This window comes from Panthera leo, chromosome B4 (assembly GCF_018350215.1).
Source record: "Panthera leo isolate Ple1 chromosome B4, P.leo_Ple1_pat1.1, whole genome shotgun sequence".
Lineage (NCBI taxonomy): Eukaryota > Metazoa > Chordata > Mammalia > Carnivora > Felidae > Panthera > Panthera leo.
In genome coordinates this window covers 138,172,149-138,191,752 of record NC_056685.1, presented here as the reverse complement: position 1 = coordinate 138,191,752, position 19,604 = coordinate 138,172,149, and the positions used below count along the sequence as shown (strand labels likewise).

Here is a 19,604-nt window from a genome sequence, read left to right as displayed (position 1 = left end):
TGGTTAACATGTTGCTGTATCTGCTTTGTCGATGTCTGTGGATCTGTCCAGTAGTTAATAGTGTTCTTCGCTGAGTTTCAGAGTTAAGTGATGGACGTGGGGTGCTTCGCCTTTAAACACTTCAGCGGGCGCCTCACTAATTAGAGATGAACATTTGTTTACAGTTCTGAGCTAGAATTTCCGTACAGCGAGACGGACAGACCGTGAGTTTAAATCCGTGATGTTGACACATACATACAGGTGCCGTGTACCCCACACCCCTCCCTGTGAGACTCACGTCACCCCAGAGTCTTCTGACGATCCTTCCCATCAGCGCAGAGAGGATCACTCTGAATGGAATCGTGTGGCGGGGGCCTTTCGAGGGCTTCGGGCTCTCCGCGTAATGAGTTAGAGATGTGTCCGTGCTGGTAAATATGCCAGCGGTTTGTGCCTTTTTATGGCCGAGTAGCATTCCATTGTGCAGCTGGACCACTGGTGTGTCGGTCGTCGGTCGACGGGCGTTTGGGATATTTCTGCTCGGGGCTGTTGTGAATGGCCCCGCTGGGAACATCTGTGTGCAGGATTTTGTGGGGACTTAGGTTTTCAGTTTTCTTGGGCATATATACTTTCTTGCCACGTTGATTGATTTGTTAGTAAAGTTGGGTTTTTAAGTATCACAATCTGTTTGAACTGGCCCCAACAGAAATGTGGGAGCTGCTGTAAGAGCACAGGCGTGACCCACGTGGGGAGGTTCTCTGGACGGGACTGGAACCAGGGACCGGGGGGCTGTCTGTGTCTCGCCGTCTGTCCGTCTCCACGGACTACATGTCAGGCTCTGTCTGTGCCTGTCGGTCTGTCTGTCTCCCCTGGTGCTCTGTTCCGTATATCCGTTTCTTCTTGTTCTCTGCAGACCCACGTTCCTGAACATGAAGCAGGCGAGGCTGCTGCCGCCTTCCGGAATTCTGAGTTCTGGGGGCTTCTGGGAGACCTTACAGATGTGCACAGCTTCTGCCCGTTCTCACAGGCCGGCCCTTCTCCCTGCTCGTAGATGAAGAAGCCCTTCCGTGCTGTTCTTTGACTTAAAAATACTTTCTCCCAGACAGTACTGCTCAGAGTTCTCACACCATCGTGGTTTGATTTTGTTCAGTAACACAGTACTTCGGAGAGAGTATTTGCCACACCCGTTGTGATTTACGCATTGTTGTTGTCTTGTAGCATCCAGACCAAAGCATTTACTGGTGTTTATTAATCCGTTTGGAGGGAAAGGACAAGGCAAGCGGATATATGAAAGGAAAGTGGCCCCACTGTTTACCTTAGCGTCCATCACCACCGAAATAATCGGTAAGGTATAAATTCTCCGTTAAATACGTAGGCGTGTTTGAGAATGATTCTAGACAAGATTTTTATCTTATGTGATTATTTTATTTATTTATTTTTAATTTTTTTAAATGTTTATTTATTTTTGACACAGCGCGAGTGAGCATGAGTGGGGGAGGGGCAGAGAGAGAGGGAGGCCCGGAACTCGAAGCAGGTTCCAGGCTCCGAGGTGTCAGCACAGAGCCCAACGTGGGTCTCAAACTCACAGACCGTGAGATCATGACCTGAGCTGAAGTCAAACGCTTAACCGACTGAGCTACCCAGGCGCCCCTCCACACTTTAAAAAAAAAAAAAAAACTTACTAAAATTTTATTTATTTTTGCTTTGTTTTTTAATGTTTATTTTTGAGAGACAGAGCAGGAGCAGGGGAGGGGCAGAGAGAGGGAGGCACAGAACCCGAAGCAGGCTGCAGGCTCTGAGCTGTCAGCACAGAGCCCGACGCGGGGCTCGAACTCACGGACTGTGAGATCATGACCTGAGCCGAAGTCGGACGCTTAACCAACTGAGCCACCCAGGTGCCCCATCATGTGATTATTTTAAACAAAATAAAACACGTTGTTTTCTATGCCAGAGTGGGAACAGTACAAAACAAAGAATGTATACTTCTCTGGCCCAGTCTTAGCATAGAAGAGAAACACGAAGAAGATAAAAGGGTCAGGATCACGGACAGAAGATTCGCAGAAGAAGAAAGACGAGTGATTCGATAAGGCTTAGAAGTAATTTCACCAATGAGTGATGTTTTAAGAAACGTGATGTGGTTTTTAGTGCAGATTCTCAACGCCGGGCGGGTGCAGGAAGCCGGGGTTCTCCTCCCCGGACCCCGTGCTCTGGGGTCTGCACACGCGTGTTAAAGAGCCACTGACAGTGCGGGCGAAGAGCCTTACAAGTTAGGGGGTCGGCGAGGAGCCCAGATGTGAGTCCTCCCCAGGACGGCAGTCGGATGCACAGAAGTGCCCACGCGTGCACTGCCACGTCCCGTAAGAGCGGCACACTGAGACCGCGTAAATGCCCGCTGACAGGAAACGGGGAGGTACCACTGTCCGAGTGTGGCGAAACGGAAGGGACAGCGGGTGGACCTTTAACGTGGTCTTTACGGAGAGCTTTTCACTTAAGAAAACGGTCAGGGCCGGGAACACCGGGGTATAAGTCTGCGCGCACGGCAGAATTTCAGTTGTGTCTTTGTGTCTTACGTTGAGTATATAGATATGGGCTGACGTTTTTTCTTTTCTTTTCTTTTCTTTTCTTTTCTTTTCTTTTCTTTTCTTTTCTGTCTTGGTATTTTCTAAAATTTCAAGCTAACTTGGATAATAAGGAAAAGCTATAAAATCTCTTTCCAAAAAGTTACCATTTGTTGGCAATTAGATGCCAAGAAGGTGGCGTCTCCCCCGGAGGAATGCGTCCTGAACGAGGGTTGCTTCCGCCTGGGCTCGGTGCCCCACCCCCACTCCATCCCCCTGAGGATGTTCTAGGACCTCATTTTAAAAGAATGATTTGCTTGCCTCTTATGTTAACTCAGACTCTCAGATTCAAACGTAAACCGTACAATGAAATACTATATCTTTTCCCCGTAGTCACCGAACGTGCTAATCAGGCCAAGGAGAGCTTATACGAGATCAACATAGATAAATACGACGGGTGAGTAAGGTTCCTTTCAGGCCCTCCCCACCTGTCTTAGTTTTGTCCGCTCCCTGCCCTTGCTTTTTCTGATTGTCAAAGTAAACCTGCTTCCTATAGAAAACCAGAAACTGCAGAAAATTTCCATCACACCTTCTCCTGCGTCTGGGAGACAACCGCGGACCGTTTTCCTTCTCAGTCTTACTACCTGCATATGCAGATTAACTTTTTCTGAGCAGTGGAGAGCACGGCGTTGCCGGGACAGCAGAAGGGACCCTAACGCCCGTGTCCCCTGCAGGATCGTCTGCGTTGGTGGAGACGGCATGTTCAGCGAGGTCTTGCACGGCCTGATTGGCAGGACGCAGAGGAACGCCGGCGTGGACCAGAACCAGCCCCGGGCAGCCCTGGTGCCCAGCCCACTCCGGATCGGCATCATCCCCGCAGGTAGGGCGTCCCGTCCCCGTCCCCGTCCCTGTCCCCGGGGGCATGGAGCTCCCTTCAGGTTCATTCTGTTCCCGAGCTGGGGATTTTATCAGCACATGGTGAAGGCTTTGTTGACAGTTGATGGCGGAGGAAAGGACCGCTGATGTGTGCCTGGGGGAGGCCTGTCTTCCCCCGACACCTGCTTCCCACAGGCGCCCAGCAGCTGGCAGCTGGGGGACAGTTGGCTCTCAAAGGACTGCCGAATGGCAGGGGAAGGGGCTGCGGGGACGGGGGGCACTGGGACCCCAGAGCGCAACTGAGGAGGGAAGGACCCCAGAAAGCAGGTGGTCTTCTAGAAGTGGCTTGTAGCCCAGACCTGGGGGCGCTGGGGTTGGGGGAAGGGCCCGTGCAATGGGGGCCGGGAAAGGAGGGAGCCGGGCCTGTTAGCCCCGTGGGTCCCTAGGCTGTGTCCCAAAGACATAGCTCAGCGGGTTTTAGGTCTTTCTAGGAAGTGCCTAGTTCTTTGAAAAATGACAGTGCTAAGCCAAGCAAAGCCTGGGCATTGTTGGTTTAAGGCTTTGCAAACAAGGCCACGGGGATGAGGCGCCTTCTGCCCTGCGCCCTGTGTCCCCGCCCTGTGTCCCCACTGACACAGGCCGGCTGCGGGCCAGGGTCTGGGCAATATCCCCACGTCACGCGTCATGTAATTCCTGTAATTCCGTGGTCACGACCGCTCTGTGAGGGAGGTGCCGCCATCCTCCACAGATGAGGGGTCTCAAGGTCACCCAGAAGGGCACGGACCGTGGGAACTCAGAGACCTCTCTGCCCCACCCTACAGTCAGGAGGAGTCTTGTCTTTTTCCGGCTGACGGTGTTTGTGTGTTAAACGTATTTATTCTTGGTCGCTTAGGTCTCAGCTGTTTTCTCAGGTTGGGCTTGGCTTTGGACTTTGAATGTGGTCTGCTCTGGGCTACGTGAATTTTGTTTGTCCACGTGCCAAACTATTTTTCCTCGATGTCTTTTATCACCACGTGCCTGCAGTAGCTCTAATACCTAAAACTCTAAGCTCTGAGCGTTCACGTTCGTGGGAGCCCGTGCAGCTGCATCAGGCATGTGAGGACGGACCGAGGCCGCCTCTGCGCCCCCTGGGCCTTGGGGTGCAGTGAACTAGACGGGTGTGGCCTCTGCCCACGGAGGAGCCCCCAGCACACGAGGAAGCGTGGGCGCTGCGGGGAAACAGTTCAGGGAGAACGGCCGGGACGGCTTCTCTCTGCAGGAAGTCCAGGGCCGTTCTGAGAGGGGACAGGCGAGGCGCCAGCCGTGCACGGGGTCAGCTGGGACGGGGGGCAGATGGGAATGAGCTGTGCGCTGAGGAGGGGGGCCCGTGGGGCAGGAGTGCCAGGACTGGGGTAACGGAGGCGCCTGGACAGGGGCCCAGCACGGGGCTCGAGTCCCGAGGGCCTTGCGGTGAGACACAGAGGGAAGAGGTCTCATGGGCCCGTGGGCAGTGTCGTCTGCGTGGGCTCGAAGACCACCCCCTACGCTCTGCTCAGGGCGCCATTGCCCGAGGCCTAGGGAGGACGCCCGTGGTTTGGTCGGTGGCCCCGTGGGCGGCTGTGACTTGGGCACAGAGCGAGCCCAAGGAACCAAGGGTGACGGAGGTGGCCAGGGTGACCCCGTGATGTTGGACTTGGCAGCCTGGGGAGGGGCCACGACGAGGCAAGAGTTCTGATGGAGATCCGAGACGGGGCTCCCGGGGGCCCTGAGGAGCAGTCGGGAGGAGGGGGGGGGTGTGTGGGGGGGTCCGGGACAGAGCATGCTGGAGGCCACCGCTGCAGCCGCTCTGGGTCCCGAGCTGATGTTTCCTAAATTCAGCCTCTTTCCGCTGGAGTATTTGGAGGTATTAGCGAGGCCGCAGACAGCCGACCCTCCACCCGGCGTCTTCCCGTCACTGCCCCTGTGCTGCCCCGTGGGGCCCCAGCGCCTCGGGAGGGACGCGGCTCAGCGTGGGGGGCCGATGATGCCAGAACCACGTCCTGACGCCTGAGCTGAGCCAGACCTTGCGTTTCCGGCCGGAAGCTGGGCCTTCCTCTTGGTTAAAGCCTGGGCCACAGGCTTGAGGAGATGACCGGGGAGTTACGTCGGACCCGAGGGTCGAGCTGTTGAAGGCACGCTGACAGAACGCTAGGAGGGAACAGTGGTGTTGGGGGCACCCGTGAGGACCGGGACGTGTGCGTGGACTTGTCTGCCGGCGCCCGGGTCCCTCCACCTGTGCCAGAGATCACCCAGTCCGTTGGTGCCCGTGCGTTCTCGGCCCGGCTGCGGCCCAGGAGTGAGCAAGGCCGGGCGCGCGGGCTGTGGGGACGCAGACATGGGTGAATAAGGAAGAGAGCCGAGCAGTGGCAGGGGCCACGCCCTTGCAGACGGGGGGGCTCTGGACGGCCTTCCGGGGTGAAGTGTGGTGAGGGCAGGAGGGGGCCTGGCTGCGGGTGTGCTGCCCTCGGGGGGCGGGGGCCTCCTGGGAGAAAGGGGCAGGTGGCAGGTGCCGGCCGAGGGGCGGCGGCCCCGTGAAGGATCCCAAGTAGGCGGGAGGCTGAGCAGTCCCCTCCTTCGAAAATCTGACCTTTTAGTAAAACGATCCCTGAAAACCGTCGGCAGCTGTGTTCACCTGCCCCACTCTTTGCCCAAAGGACCCGGGTGACCGAGAGAGAAGGTGCGTCCTGCCCGTTCAGGGCGATGGCGGGATCTAGAATTAAATCCTGGAACACAAGCACATTTCCGTCCATCTTACACCTGGATAGAAGGTGTTTGCGTTGAACTCCGGCTCCAGAAATGGGGGCCACACCCCAGCCCGGCCCAGGCCCGGACCCTGGACGCCTGACCAGAAAGGCCGGTCGCCTCGCCCTGTCCCGCCCACGCCTCCCTAGACGAGACGCCTCTGGCAGCTTGGGAACAGCACGGGCCCACCTCTGTTGTGGTTGTAGAGGGCGTCCCACGCTCGCAGCCCTTCCAGCCCCACGAGGTTCCTTCTCGAGACTCGGAGCTCCCCCGTGGGGTCCCCCTGTACGGGGTGGCCCAGACGCAGGGACAGGCTTCAGAGGCCTCGGTTTATAGGCTGTGGTGCAGGATAGAAGCCAGACGCCGGCTTCTGCGTTTTTATTGGAGGTCCTTGCAGGATCCCCACCGACCGTACGCGTTACATCCCTGCAGGTGCAGGCGAGTGTGGGGGTCTCCTCAGCTCTTGTGATGAGGGATGGCTTGCCAGGAAAGTAAACAGGGCCCTGGGCACACAAGGGGAGCAAGTGGGCTCTGCGGATGTTCTGGAAAGTTCTGGGGATGTGAAGGACTACCTCAGGGCATGGTTCAAATTAATTAGCTAGGTCTTTTGGAGTCTGTGCTCTCGAAACTGTTTATATTATCCGAGCACCCTTCAGTCTAACGACGAGTGAGCGGGTGGGAGAGTCTGAAACCGCGAGGCTTTTCGTGGACACTGTTGATGTTGATTTTTATTAAGATTAGTCACTCCTATAATCTTAAACGTTTATTTAAAAATGTGTATTTGGCTCATTTTTGGAACGAGGTGTCACTGAAGTCTTCAGGTTAAGATTGGTGAAAAATAAATATGCACGTGTTTATATAACTTACCAACATCCAGAAGCCACATGTCAGCGTAGATTACATAATTAAGAGCCTCCCCTCGGATCACAGACTGGACCAGATTCTGTTACTCGAAGAGACCCCGGAGGGTGCTTGCAACCCGACACGTCTGTCGGGAGCCTGGAACTTTCCGGCTGCGTCGGACATCACTTACGACGGGAGACTTGCAGATTGTCCCGGGGCCCAAGGGCAGAGACGTGGCCCCTGCTGGCGTCCAGGCCCCCCTGCCCGTTAACGCCGGTTCCTCCCGATGGATCTCGGTCTGTGCTGGGTGTGGTGTCGGTGACGAAACTGCCATTCTGGATCCTGTCATCCCTTTGTTAGGAAATCTACACCAGGCTTTCAGCGGACGTGTTACACTTCGCGTTGCTCGGCCCCGTCCCAGACCTGCTGGGTCAGGATCTCGGGAGAGTGGGGTTCAGGACCCTGTTGTAAATAAGCACCCCAGGAGAGTCTCCACCCGCTCGGGCTGAGAACAGTGACCTGGATTATGACCCAGTTAGAACCGGGCCACACCTAGGGAGGACCTGGGGGTCCAGGCACTGGCCGGGTGCCACGAGGTCACCCCCAATGTGCAGCCGAGCACGTCAGCGTGAGGCGTGTGCCCGCCATGGCCAGCGGAGTCCCCTCATGTCTGTCAGGTGACAGCTGCCGTGCCCCTGTGACCCAGGGACGGGTCACGGCGCGTTCTGTGAAACCGGGTGCTGGTGTTGGGGGGCAGGCTTCCACGGGGCTTTTTCCGGGGTCTTCCCGAGTTGTCCTTGCTCTGCATACGCTTTCCCGCTGGCAGCGTCTGCACAGGGCAGAGTCCTTTGGGTCTCGTGGCCGCTGGTATGTGCAGGGGGTTCATACTCACTGCGGAGCGCTGAGCTACGCGCCCGGCCACCACTGCCACCCGCATTTCTCGGGGGCTCTGTTTCCTGGGACAGTTCAGGAACAGGCTCCGCAGACTCTGTGAGGGGATGGCTGGTCCTATGGAAGTCCGGTCTCAGAGTTGCGTTGTTTTTAAATGTTTATTTGAGAGAGAGAGACAGAGACAGAGACAGAGACAGAGAGACAGAGAGAGACAGAGCATGAGCGGGGGAGGGGCAGACAGAGAGGGAGACACAGAATCGGAAGCAGGCTCCAGGCTCCGAGCTGTCAGTGCAGAGCCCGATGTGGGGCTCGAACCCATGAACCGTGAACTCATGAGCTGAGCCTACTTACTTAACCTACTCAGCTATGAGCTTAACCTACTAAGTCATCCAGGTGCCCCTATAAACCTGCTTCTTTTAAAAAAATTTTTTTTTAATGTTTTTATTTATTTTTGAGACAGAGAGAGACAGAGCGCAAGCAGGGGAGGGGCAGAGAGAGAGGGAGGCACAGAAGCAGAGGCAGGCTTCAGGCTCAGCTGTCAGCACAGAGCCCGACGCGGGGCTCGAACTCATGGACTGTGAGATCATGACCTGAGCTGAAGACAGATGCCCAACCGACTGAGCCCCCCAGGCACCCCCAGTCTCAGTGTTTCTGACAAATCAGTGTCAGTATTTCCAACATTCATTTTGTGGGCGGATTATATTCGTCTTTATTTCCGTATCTATTCCAGGGCCAAAAGGAAGAGTCCACCTAGTTGGAAATCTACTAGAGTTTGTTTGTTTGTTTTTAATTTTTTTGACGTTTATTTATGATTGAGAGACACAGAGCGTGAGCAGGGGAGGCATAGAGGGGGAGACACAGAATCCGAAGCAGGCTCCGGACTCCGAGATGTCAGCACAGAGCCCGACGCGGGGCTCAAACTCACAAACCGTGAGATCATGACCTGAGCCAAAGTCAGTCGCTTAGCCAACTGGGCCACCCAGACGCCCCTTGAGTGTTTAATTAATACGATGATATGAAGGACTTTTTTTTTCTCTCTACTTCAGGGTCCACAGATTGTGTGTGTTTTTCCACGGTTGGCACGAATGACGCGGAGACATCAGCTTTGCACATCATCGTGGGTAGGTCCCTTTCCATGCACACGGCAGACCCGTGGACCTCGCTGGGCATGGCCCCGGCCCTCCCGCCAGCAGAGCTCTGCGTGTGCTGTGGTTCCCTGCCACCTTGTCCTGTCCTCCCACGGCCATAGGGGGTCCTTCAAAAACACAAACCCGGGGCGCCTGGGTGGCTCAGTCGGTTGGGCGTCCGACTTCAGCTCAGGTCACGATCTCACAGTCCGTGAGTTCGAGCCCCGCGTCGGGCTCTGGGCTGATGATGGCCCAGAGCCTGGAGCCTGCTTCCGATTCTGTGTCTCCCTCTCTCTCTGACCCTCCCCCGTTCATGCTCTGCCTCTCTGTGTCTCAAAAATAAATAAACGTAAAAAAAAAAAAAACAACAAAAAAACCAAACCACAAACCCTGCTCAGAGCCCTCTGGGGCCCCCCATCAGGGGTCACAGGCACCCCGTGGCCCAACCAGCTGCCTCGGCATCCCCATGTGCGGGGTCAGGCTGACCCTCTGTCCTGGACACGTCTCACGCTTGCCGGTCCTCTGCTCTCACTTCTGCTCAGGACTCAGCCCCTCATCTCCATCGGGACAGGTTTTCCCAGGCCCGAATCCGTGGCACCCGAGATGCCCCTTCCAAGTGGCATTTACTGCGCTCCCGTGTACACGCCCCCGAGGGCGGGAATGGCCGCCCCAGCTGCTCAGACAGCCACGGCCCCTGCCCGGCAAACACATGGCTCCCTCCTCGTCCCTGACGACGGGGCCCCGGAAGTGCTGCTTACGCATAGCCCATTCTCGATTTCCTTAGCACGTGGGCCCCTCTTCGCCGTCAAATCCACCCTGTTTCCCAGCAGCGGCACTGAACGAGCCCCGTGGGTCCACTGTGGTTCCGTGCCTGCCGGGAAACTTCCCAAAGCTGTTGTGGACCTTTTAGTCAAGTCCTGTCGTCGGAATCAGGAACAGGAGACCCAGGGCCCACGTGCAGACCGTCCCCGTGGCCGCCTTCCGTGTGTTGCACGTCTTAGTCGCTCGGGTGCTTCTGGGCCCGCCCGTGCCGTCGAGGGGCTGAGGAGGCGCAGTGTGGAGGTGGCCAGGGGACCGTGTCTCTCCCGCAGGGGACTCACTGCCCATGGACGTGTCCTCGGTTCACCACAACAGCACGCTGCTGCGCTACTCCGTGTCCCTGCTGGGCTATGGCTTCTACGGGGACGTCATCAAGGACAGTGAGAAGAAGCGGTGGATGGGGCTCATCAGATACGACTTCTCAGGTAGCCCTGCTTTGGCACACGGCGTCTGCCTTCGCCTGCGGAGCGCCCGTTCGAGGCGGGTGCCCTGCTGGTGAGGGGCCCCGGGGCGCCCGCAGAGCAGGGCGGACACCCCAGGGCCACAGACCGGTTCTCCTGTTCGGGATCGCAGAGCGACGCGAAGGCACTGCGGCCGTGCCAAGCCGTGACCGTCCGCTCTCCTCAGGCGGTGTCACCTTCCCAGAGGGGTCTGAACGGGGGCGGGGTCTGGAGTGGGCACGCCTGCTGCTTGGCGACTGTCACCCACCCGGCCACCGCCCTTTCCGGTTTGCTTTTGGGTCAGTCGGTAGTAAGTTAAGTCGAAGAACCCCAGGTATTAAAATCTGAACCCTTTTCTTGGGAGAGAAACGGATAGTAATGTGCTGGGTCTGAGGCACTTCAGAGGCCTGTTTAAATCAAAGCTACGGTATCGCTTTGCAGTTAAAACGCAAGAAACTCCAAAGTAATGTATCTCCCCGAACCGTCATTAGGAAAAAGAATGAGGGATTAGAAAGAATCTGGGTAAGATTCGTGCCGTCTTCCTGATTACCTGCTGTTGAGCTGGCCGCTCGCTCCCGAGCCCGTGGGCCTCACCCCGGCCCACGGTCTCCTCTCCGCTAGGATGCAGGGTGTGTCCTGTCCCGTGTCTCCATCCCCACCTGGAACTCACAGAGACCTGCAGAGGCTCAGCGGTTTTTCTCGAGGCAGAGAGGAGGCCCGTTTTAGGGCCAGCGGGACACTCACGTGTCCATCCAAGGACGGGCAGAAATGGGGCCCTGCCATCCGGGAGAGAGACCGTTCTGCAGGTCGAGCGGCCAGCCCCTGCCCTTCACCAGCTGCCGAGCTGGAGGGTCGTCCCGGGGGGGAGGGTGCCACCCACGGAGGAAGTGGAGGGAGGAAGGTGGGCGCCAGGGCATTGGGAAGGGGTTTCTCCACGGGGCGGGTAGTTACTGGGCTGATCCCAGATGCCCAGCCACACGCTAGCTGCTGGTAGAGCAGGTGGGAGGCCGGGGTGGGGACGGGTTCAGCGGTGTCCCCGTCGTGCCCGATGTGACCATGGCCAGCGCCAGCCCGGCATCTGGCTCAGGGGAGTGGTGTCCCTGTTACATTTGCAGGACGTGGCAGGGTCCCCACTGTGGCCCAGGGCACCCTCAGACCCCACTCCCCTGTCCTGCTGGGCTCTCTCCAGTCAGCTGCTCAGGTTCATCCCGTGCCCACTGGGGCCGGTTCGAGGCCGGCCGGGCCCGCTCAGAGCGGATAGCACGCCACGGTCCTCCAGATGGGCCGGACACAGTCCTTGGTGGTGCTGCCCTGGACCGTCACTGTCCGCGTTCTTCCCGGATGCCAGACTGGTCCTGGGTGACCTTGGGCGGCCGAGCCAGGGAGACGTGGGAGCGTCGCCTAGCAGTCTGGGAGCAGCAGAGAGGTGGCCCTGCCCTTTGATGAGCCTCCACCGAGTCGGGGAGGCCATCTCCAGATGTCGGGGGCTTTGCCACATGCCAGCCCTGCAGCGATCAGCGGGCAGGCAGGACGGGTCACTGATGGCAGAGACCTCCACCGCTGAAGGCAGCCCTGGTGACCCGGCGCCCAGCATGGCCCGATCCCTTACCGCTCCCATCACACAGGTCTTGGGATGCGCTGGTGGCACGGGGCGGGGGGTGGGGGGCCGCTGTGTCCCAGAACAGGTGCAGCTGGGGGGGGGGGGGCGCGGGGAGGGTGCTGTGTCCCAGAATAGGTGCAGCTGCGGGGGGCGCGGGGGGGGGTGGTGCTGTGTCCCAGAACAGGTGCAGCTGGGGGGGGGGGCACGGAGAGGGTGCTGTGTCCCAGAACAGGTGCAGCTGGGAGGGGGGGGGCGCAGGGAGGGCGCTGTGTCCCAGAACAGGTGCAGCTGCCGGGGGGGGGGGGGGGGGGGGCGCTGTGTCCCAGAACAGGTGCAGCTGCGGGGGGGGGGGGGGTGCTGTGTCCCAGAACAGGTGCAGCTGCGGGGGGCGCGGGGGGGGGGGGGTGGTGCTGTGTCCCAGAACAGGTGCAGCTGCGGGGGGCGTGAGGGGGGTGGTGCTGTGTCCCAGAACAGGTGCAGCTGGGGGGGGGGGGGGGGCGCTGTGTCCCAGAACAGGTGCAGCTGCAGGGGGCGCGGGGGGGGGGGGGGCTGTGTCCCAGAACAGGTGCAGCTGGGGGGGGGCGCGGGGAGGGTGCTGTGTCCCAGAACAGGTGCAGCTGGGGGGGCACGGGGGGGGGGGGTGCTGTGTCCCAGAACAGGTGCAGTTGGGGGGGGCGCGGGGGGGGGGCACTGTGTCCCAGAACAGGTGCAGCTGGTGGTCTCATGGCCAGAAAATGACGCTGGGGCTGCTTTACTTTGTGCTCCGTTCCCAGGTTTGAAGACCTTCCTGTCACATCACTGCTACGAAGGGACAGTGTCTTTCCTGCCAGCGCGGCACACAGTGGGGTCTCCCAGGGACAGGAAACCCTGCCGTGCCGGGTAAGCACATTCTTCCGTGTGTTTCTATTGCAGAGGGCGCGAAATAAAGCTGGGCTGCTTGGGGGTGTGCTGCTATCGGGGACACGTATCTTCTAAGCGTAGATGCGAGACCGTGGTTCTGGCGTGCCCGGCGATAGTGTAGCTCAGCGCACGGCTTCCGGGCCCACACGTTCCCGAGCCCCTTTCCTTCTTTAATGAAGAATCTGAGGCCACAGGTCACAACAGTTAGAGGCAGAGCTGCTGAGCCGAGCCGAGGCACCGATCTCCCTGGCGTGAACACGCACCGTTGCACGGTGAGCCCAGGCTGACGACGAAGTTCCGAGCTGGCCGCTTGCTTGGTACCGCCTGGAACAGACGACCGTTGGGTCACCTGTGCTGAGCGACCTGCGCCTGGCTTGGCACGTCACCAGCCAGCGCTCTGCTGACCTCGGGGCCAAGCCGAGCTGGCTCTCGGCACGCCAGCGCCACGGCCGCGTGGGATGCCCTTGGCTTCTTTGCCACGCGCGTACACGCTCTGCAGAAGGACGCGTGGGCGCGCGTACGTTTTAAAAGATCTGACTTGCAGAATTCAAACTCACGTGCAAAGGGGAGAACTGCCAGGCGCGTGCGCTCCCTTGTCGCGGCCGCGTGCCTCAGGAAGGGCGGTGACGTCCTTGTCTTCCAGATGCTTCGTGTGCAGGCAGAGCAAACAGCAGCTGGAGGAGGAGCAGAAGAGGTCGTTGTACGGTCTGGAGAACACCGGTAATGTCTGGGCCGCGGACTCACGGTCACTGCCGCGTGTGTTGGGGTTTTAAGCTGTGGAACCTCTGAGGGCGCTGCGTCTTCCCGCTGCGCGTCCCCCCCCTTGTCGGTGGGCGCGTGTGTCCCTCTCTGCTCGCCTCCGGGCAGCAACATGGCTGCTCTGGACTGGGGGCCGGCGACAGTTCCTGTCAAGGGTTATACTCTGGTCTGTGGGCTTTGCCAGGCGCCGGGAAGGGGCTGGGCGCAGCAGCGTTCCAGAAACTTAGCTGTGGACACTGACGTTAGAGTTTCGTGTAATCTTCGTGTGTCACAAGATACTGTTCCTCTGGAGTTTTGTAAACCACTTACGAAGGTGAAAGTTATTCTCGGCTGACACGGAATCGGGTGACAGGCCAGGCTCAGTGGCCCCCGCTCTAAGTTGTTCAGACGTCCCCACGTGAGGACCAGTGGAACAGCTGTGCCCCTTCGGAGGCGACCCTCCGGGCACGGCGGCCGGCACAGGGCCTGTGTGCTGGGGCCGAGGGTCAGTCCACGGGAGATCCGTAGGGACGGTCTTGGGACGTGCGCCCGCGTGTGACGTGCCGTCTGCGATGCCTCTTTCTGCTTCAGAGGAGGTGGAAGAGTGGAAGGTCGTCTGCGGGAAGTTCCTGGCCATCAACGCCACCAACATGTCCTGTGCTTGTCCCCGGAGTCCCCAGGGCCTGTCCCCGGCCGCCCACCTGGGGGACGGGTCTTCCGACCTCATCCTCATCCGGAAGTGCTCCCGGTTCAACTTCCTGAGGTTTCTCGTCAGGCACACGAACCAGTACGACCAGGTGAGTGGGGCGCTCGCCCTGCCCCGTCCGCGCTGGCGGGCGGGGTCCATTTGGGCAGCGTCTACGCGGGCAGCGTCCGTGCAGGCAGCGTCCCTGCGGGTGATCCCTGACTGCCGTGCCCTAGGAACCCGCTGCCGAGTCCCAGGGAACAAGGTCAGGTTTCTGGTCTGCGTTTCACCCAGTGGAAGCTCCTAGCGTCTGGTCCTTCTGAGAGCTCGTTAAAGACACAAACCTCTTTCTAGCAAACCTTTCCGTAGTCGCTGGCATTCTTGTAGTTAACACAACGGCAGACCCCAACTCTAACGAGATAAGTGTGGGTTGGCCTCTGGTTGTAGTAAGATGTGTTTTCCTTTTTTTTAAATTACACCGCGTTTCAGGTCTAGCATAATGGTATTTTTATGTGGTTTGCAAAATAGTGTTTGTTAAAAAGATGAAGAATTCTACAAGTCCCTACCAGGGAACTACCAGAATCTTGAGAAAGCGCCGGTCGCCGTGGACGCGCCGGGAGGCGGGCGGCGGCCTTAGCTTCGTGTCTGAGCTGCGGGCGCGCCGGGCACGGACGGGCCTCCCCCGCAAAAGCGCCTGTTAAAGCGCCAGCCCCTTCCGTGTCTCTCTGCAGTTTGACTTCGCTTTTGTCGAAGTTTATCGCGTCAGGAAATTCCAGTTTGTATCGAAGCACGTGGAGGACGAGGACAGCGACCTCAAGGAGAGGGGGAAGACGCGCTTCGGGCAGATCTGCAGCGACCACCCCCCGTGCTGCTGCTCTGTGTCCAACAGCTCGTGGAACTGTGACGGGGAGGTCCTGAGCAGCTCCGCCATCGAGGTCCGGTGAGTGACGGTGGCCCGAGGGCGCCTCCAGGGGCCCCAGGACCGCAAGCGTGAGGGTGCACTGTAAACGCGCGCGCGTGTCCACGCAGCCGGCGCCCGAGACCCCGCCACCGGACTCTGGGGAGGATGCCCGCGTGTGGACGGTTCCCGCGATTTCCCAAGCCCCCCCCCCGCCGTGTCGCCATCTTCTCTTCTCCCTGAGCCCCAGCACCGGCTTCTGTCCCTTTGCTCTGGCATTTTCTCTCTGTTCTCCTGATTACACACACAAGCCGTCCGCCTTCACCGGGTCCACCGGGAGCCCCTCCGGCCTCAGGGAGCCCCGTCTGCGGCCGGCGCTGGACTCTGGCTCGTGGCCTCCGGGGGGCAGGCACCAGGCGCGCTCTTCCGGCCGCTGGCCTTCGGGCAGGGGGTCCTCTGCAGACCGGCTGGGGGTCTGCCATCTGATGACCCGTGTCACACGCCCAGAGGGAGCGCGAGTGCGGAGAAAGTTGTCGATCAGGCTGTCGAACGAGGTGAAGGTGTAAAAATGGAGTGAAGTTCCAGGGTCCTGTGCTGTCTGCACATGTCGGGCCGAGCCTAGCCGCCTTGACGGAGGCCAGGCCACGCGCTCCTTGACTACAGAGTGCGGACGATGTGGGAGGCGACACGGAGGGGCCTGCAGCCCCGCACCCACACCTCCGATAACGTGCACGTCACTGTGTACAATCCCGACGTTAAATGGCTTTTCAGCCCGTGGGATGTGCAGTGTCGAGCCTCCTGCATCAGCATCCGGCCAGGCCGTCAGGAGAGGCAGCCTCAGCCTCATGGAGGCGCACGTCTGCTCGCACCTGCTCCTGTGGCCACCGCGCGATCAGTGTGGCCATGACTGCCCAGCTCAGATCCCAGGAGAAGGGGCGGGGACAGGACCACAGGGAAGCCCGCCAGGATTCGGCTTTTGTCAACACATTTTACAAGTTACAGAATTATTTTTGATGCTGGCTTTGGGATTTACTGGAAAAACAGGATACTTTGAAAATTAGGAAAAGCATTCTTTTATGAAATATATGCTATATATCACGATAAATATCACTATGCCTTGAGCAGTACGTGACTTAGTTATGGGGTTTTTATTACTGAACATCTTTAAAAAAATCTTTTTTGTTCATTTATTTTTGAGAGAGAGAGAATCTCACACAGGCTCCACACCCATCAGCACGGAGCCTGATGTGGGGCTCGAACCCACGAACCATGGGACCATGACCTGAGCCAAAACCAAGAGTTGGGTGTTTAACCAACTGAGCCACCCAGGCACCCCTATTACTGAACATCTCAGAGGGGGCTGTGGCGTCATTAATAATTGGGGAAGGAGGCATTGCCGGTGGGGACCGGACAGCCACACTGACCGCTGAGTCCCTCTGGCTCCTCTTGTCCTGGTGCTTGCGGAAGGCGGGGGTCTCCAGGGCACCTCGGCCACCCTTCAGCCCCCTGGGCTCTGGCTGGTGTGGGGCCCCCTCCTCTTGGGTGACTGAACATCCCGCACGTCCTGGACAAGGGGGGTTGCCCTGCACGGAATCTTCTCCGTGGCCTGGAAGCTGAGAAAGCAGTCACCCAGGGATTTGTCACTTTGCTAAAGCGGGGTCTACAGGTGCCTGGGTTTTCTGTTGGCCCTCGGCTGCCCTCAGCTGCCCTGTCACCACGGGGTTGGGCCCAGAGACAGCCAGGATGAGACCCCCACCCCACCTCTACCCTTGACCGGCAGTGGGGCCAAGGGTCAGGGGGACCCTGGGGGTGACACGGCGCCCTTTGTCTCTGCAGGGTCCACTGCCAGCTGGTTCGTCTCTTTGCACGAGGAATCGAGGAGAACCCTAAGGAAGAGTCACAGAGCTGAGACGCTGTCACGCATCACCTGCCTTGCCGTGATTGGGAACCGTGACCGTTATTTAAGAAAATTACTGCAGACCGATTACGTTGATATACACATTTAAATTTAGAAATTTATTTTTGATAGTTGAATCTTGATTTTAGAAAAATACCTTCGTCAACAATATTGTGAACATACCTGGCATTTTCGGTTCTACGTGACTCTTTGGGCTGCGTTTCACGTAACTTCTTCTCAGCCAATGGCACTTACCAGTTTGGGGGCGCTGGCTTCTTAGGTTTTAACAACGCCGACGGTGCAGATTTTCAAAGGGCCCATCGGTGGCTCTGCCCAATACGTTTAGGGACCGCGAATGTGCGGTCACACCATCCGGACGGGGGTCTCCCCGCTCGCTGATCCACATCGCACGACTTACTCTGTAGTTATTTGTGGTCAGGTTTCGGAAAGTAGTCGGTCGCCTTCATTTTGCCTTCATCTGAGCTTCTGCTTAGGAAACTTCCGGACTCTCTCTGTCCCGGGCAACTACAATGCAACGTAGCCCTGCTTCGGGGACACCTCGGGAGTGCAGCACTGTTGTGGGGACACGGACAGGAGTGGCACTTTATCTTGAAAACCCAGGTCCTTGCTTTCATCACAGTCGTGTTTCTGGGACAATCCGCCTGGTCAGCAGGAACAATCACGGGCCCTGGAGACGGCATTGGTTTTACGGCTAGGTGCCGACGCTTTATGGCCACACTGGGCGGGGGGGGGGGGGTGGCATGGAGAGAAGCTGGCACGCAGTAGGAAAAAATTCACTCTGTGAATGCTGTGTTCACTTGACATCCGGGCACCCTGCCCCGGTTGGCGGTGGGGCTCCCGAGTCCCGGGGGCTACTTTGGTGCAGGCCCCGGGTCTATACATGTGGTCCCGACTGGAGCTTTTCTTCACGTTCAGTTCTACATATTTATTGAAACTGTTGTCCTTTTCAGCCAGAATAGTGTAAATGGTGTCTTCAGGGTTAGGATTTTAGATAGTTTTCCGCTAAGTGCTGGAGCTGCATCGGCCAGGGGTTCCCTGCAGCGGCCGGGGGTTCCTTACAGGCAGCCAGGGTTCCCTGCAGCGGCCGGGGGTTCCCTACAGGCAGCCGGGGGTTCCCTACAGTGGCCGGAGTTCCCTACAGGCGGCCAGGGGTTCCCTACAGGCGGCTGGGGGTTCCCTACAGGCGGCCAGGGGTTCTCTGCAGTGGCCAGGGGTTCCCTACAGGCGGCCAGGGGTTCCAACCTACAGGCGGCCAGGGGTTCCCTGCAGCGGCCAGGGTTCCCTACAGTGGCCAGGGTTCCCTGCAGCGGCCAGGGGTTCCCTACAGGCGGCCAGGGTTCCCTGCAGTGGCCAGGGGTTCCCTACAGGCGGCCGGGGGTTCCCTACAGGTGGCCGGGGGTTCCCTACAGGCGGCCAGGGGTTCCCTGCAGCGGCCAGGGGTTCCCTACAGGCGGCCAGGGGTTCTCTGCAGCGGTCAGGGGTTCCAACCTACAGGCGGCCAGGGGTTCCCTACAGGTGGCCGGGGGTTCCGTACAGGTGGCCAGGGGTTCTCTGCAGCGGCCAGGGTTCCGTGCAGCGGCCAGGGGTTCCCTACAGGCAGCTGGGGGTTCCCTACAGGTGGCCAGGGGTTCCCTGCAGCAGCCAGGGGTTCCAACCTACAGGAGGCCAGGGGTTCCCTGCAGCAGCCAGGGTTCCCTGCAGCGGCCAGGGGTTCCCTACAGGCAGCGGGGGGTTCCCTACAGGCGTCCGGGGGTTCCCTACATGCGGCCAGGGGTTCCCTGCAGCGGCCAGGGTTCCCTGCAGTGGCCAGGGGTTCCCTACAGGAGGCCAGGGGTTCCCTGCAGCAGCCGGGGGTTCCTTACAGGCAGCCAGGGTTCCCTGCAGTGACCGGGGGTTCCCTACAGGTGGCCGGGGGTTCCCTGCAGCGGCCAGGGGTTCCTTACAGGCAGCCAGGGTTCCCTGCAGCGGCCAGGGGTTCCCTACAGGCAGCCAGGGGTTCCCTGCAGTGACCGGGGTTCCTCACAGGCAGCCAGGGGTTCCCTGCAGTGGCCGGGGGTTCCCTACAGGCGGCCAGGGTTCCCTGCAAAGGCCGGGGGTTCCCTACAGGCAGCCGGGTGTTCCCTACAGCGGCAGGGGTTCCCTGCAGCGGCCAGGGGTTCCCTACAGGCAGCCAGGGGTTCCCTGCAGTGACCGGGGTTCCTCACAGGCAGCCAGGGGTTCCCTGCAGTGGCCGGGGGTTCCCTACAGGCAGCCAGGGTTCCCTGCAGCGGCCGGGGGTTCCCTACAGGCAGCCGGGTGTTCCCTACAGCGGCAGGGGTTCCCTGCAGCAGCCAGGGGTTCCCTACAGGCAGCCAGGGGTTCCCTGCAGTGACCGGGGTTCCTCACAGGCAGCCAGGGGTTCCCTGCAGTGGCCGGGGGTTCCCTACAGGCGGCCAGGGTTCCCTGCAAAGGCCGGGGGTTCCCTACAGGTGGCTGGCGCTTCCCTGCAGGCATGGCCACCGGCCCTGGGGTGGCCCTCGTGCATGCTTGTGGCCCCATTTCCTTTGTATTCATGCTTGGCTATATGGGAGATGCA

At 59.3% G+C, this 19,604-nt stretch overlaps 1 protein-coding gene across 1 annotated transcript in view; it reads left to right on the top strand.

Annotated features, from left to right (window-relative positions):
• CERK (ceramide kinase) overlaps positions 1-17,130 on the top strand; it is a 45,836-nt gene extending 28,706 nt beyond the window's left edge. The window contains exons 5-14 of the mRNA XM_042948351.1: positions 1,195-1,320; positions 2,928-2,991; positions 3,269-3,414; positions 8,951-9,025; positions 10,123-10,275; positions 12,664-12,769; positions 13,434-13,510; positions 14,120-14,325; positions 14,945-15,153; positions 16,948-17,130. Coding sequence (XP_042804285.1) covers positions 1,195-1,320; positions 2,928-2,991; positions 3,269-3,414; positions 8,951-9,025; positions 10,123-10,275; positions 12,664-12,769; positions 13,434-13,510; positions 14,120-14,325; positions 14,945-15,153; positions 16,948-17,020 — 1,235 coding nt within the window. The 3' untranslated portion in view covers positions 17,021-17,130. The remainder of the gene's footprint in view (positions 1-1,194; positions 1,321-2,927; positions 2,992-3,268; positions 3,415-8,950; positions 9,026-10,122; positions 10,276-12,663; positions 12,770-13,433; positions 13,511-14,119; positions 14,326-14,944; positions 15,154-16,947) is intronic.
• The last annotated feature ends 2,474 nt before the right edge of the window (positions 17,131-19,604 follow it).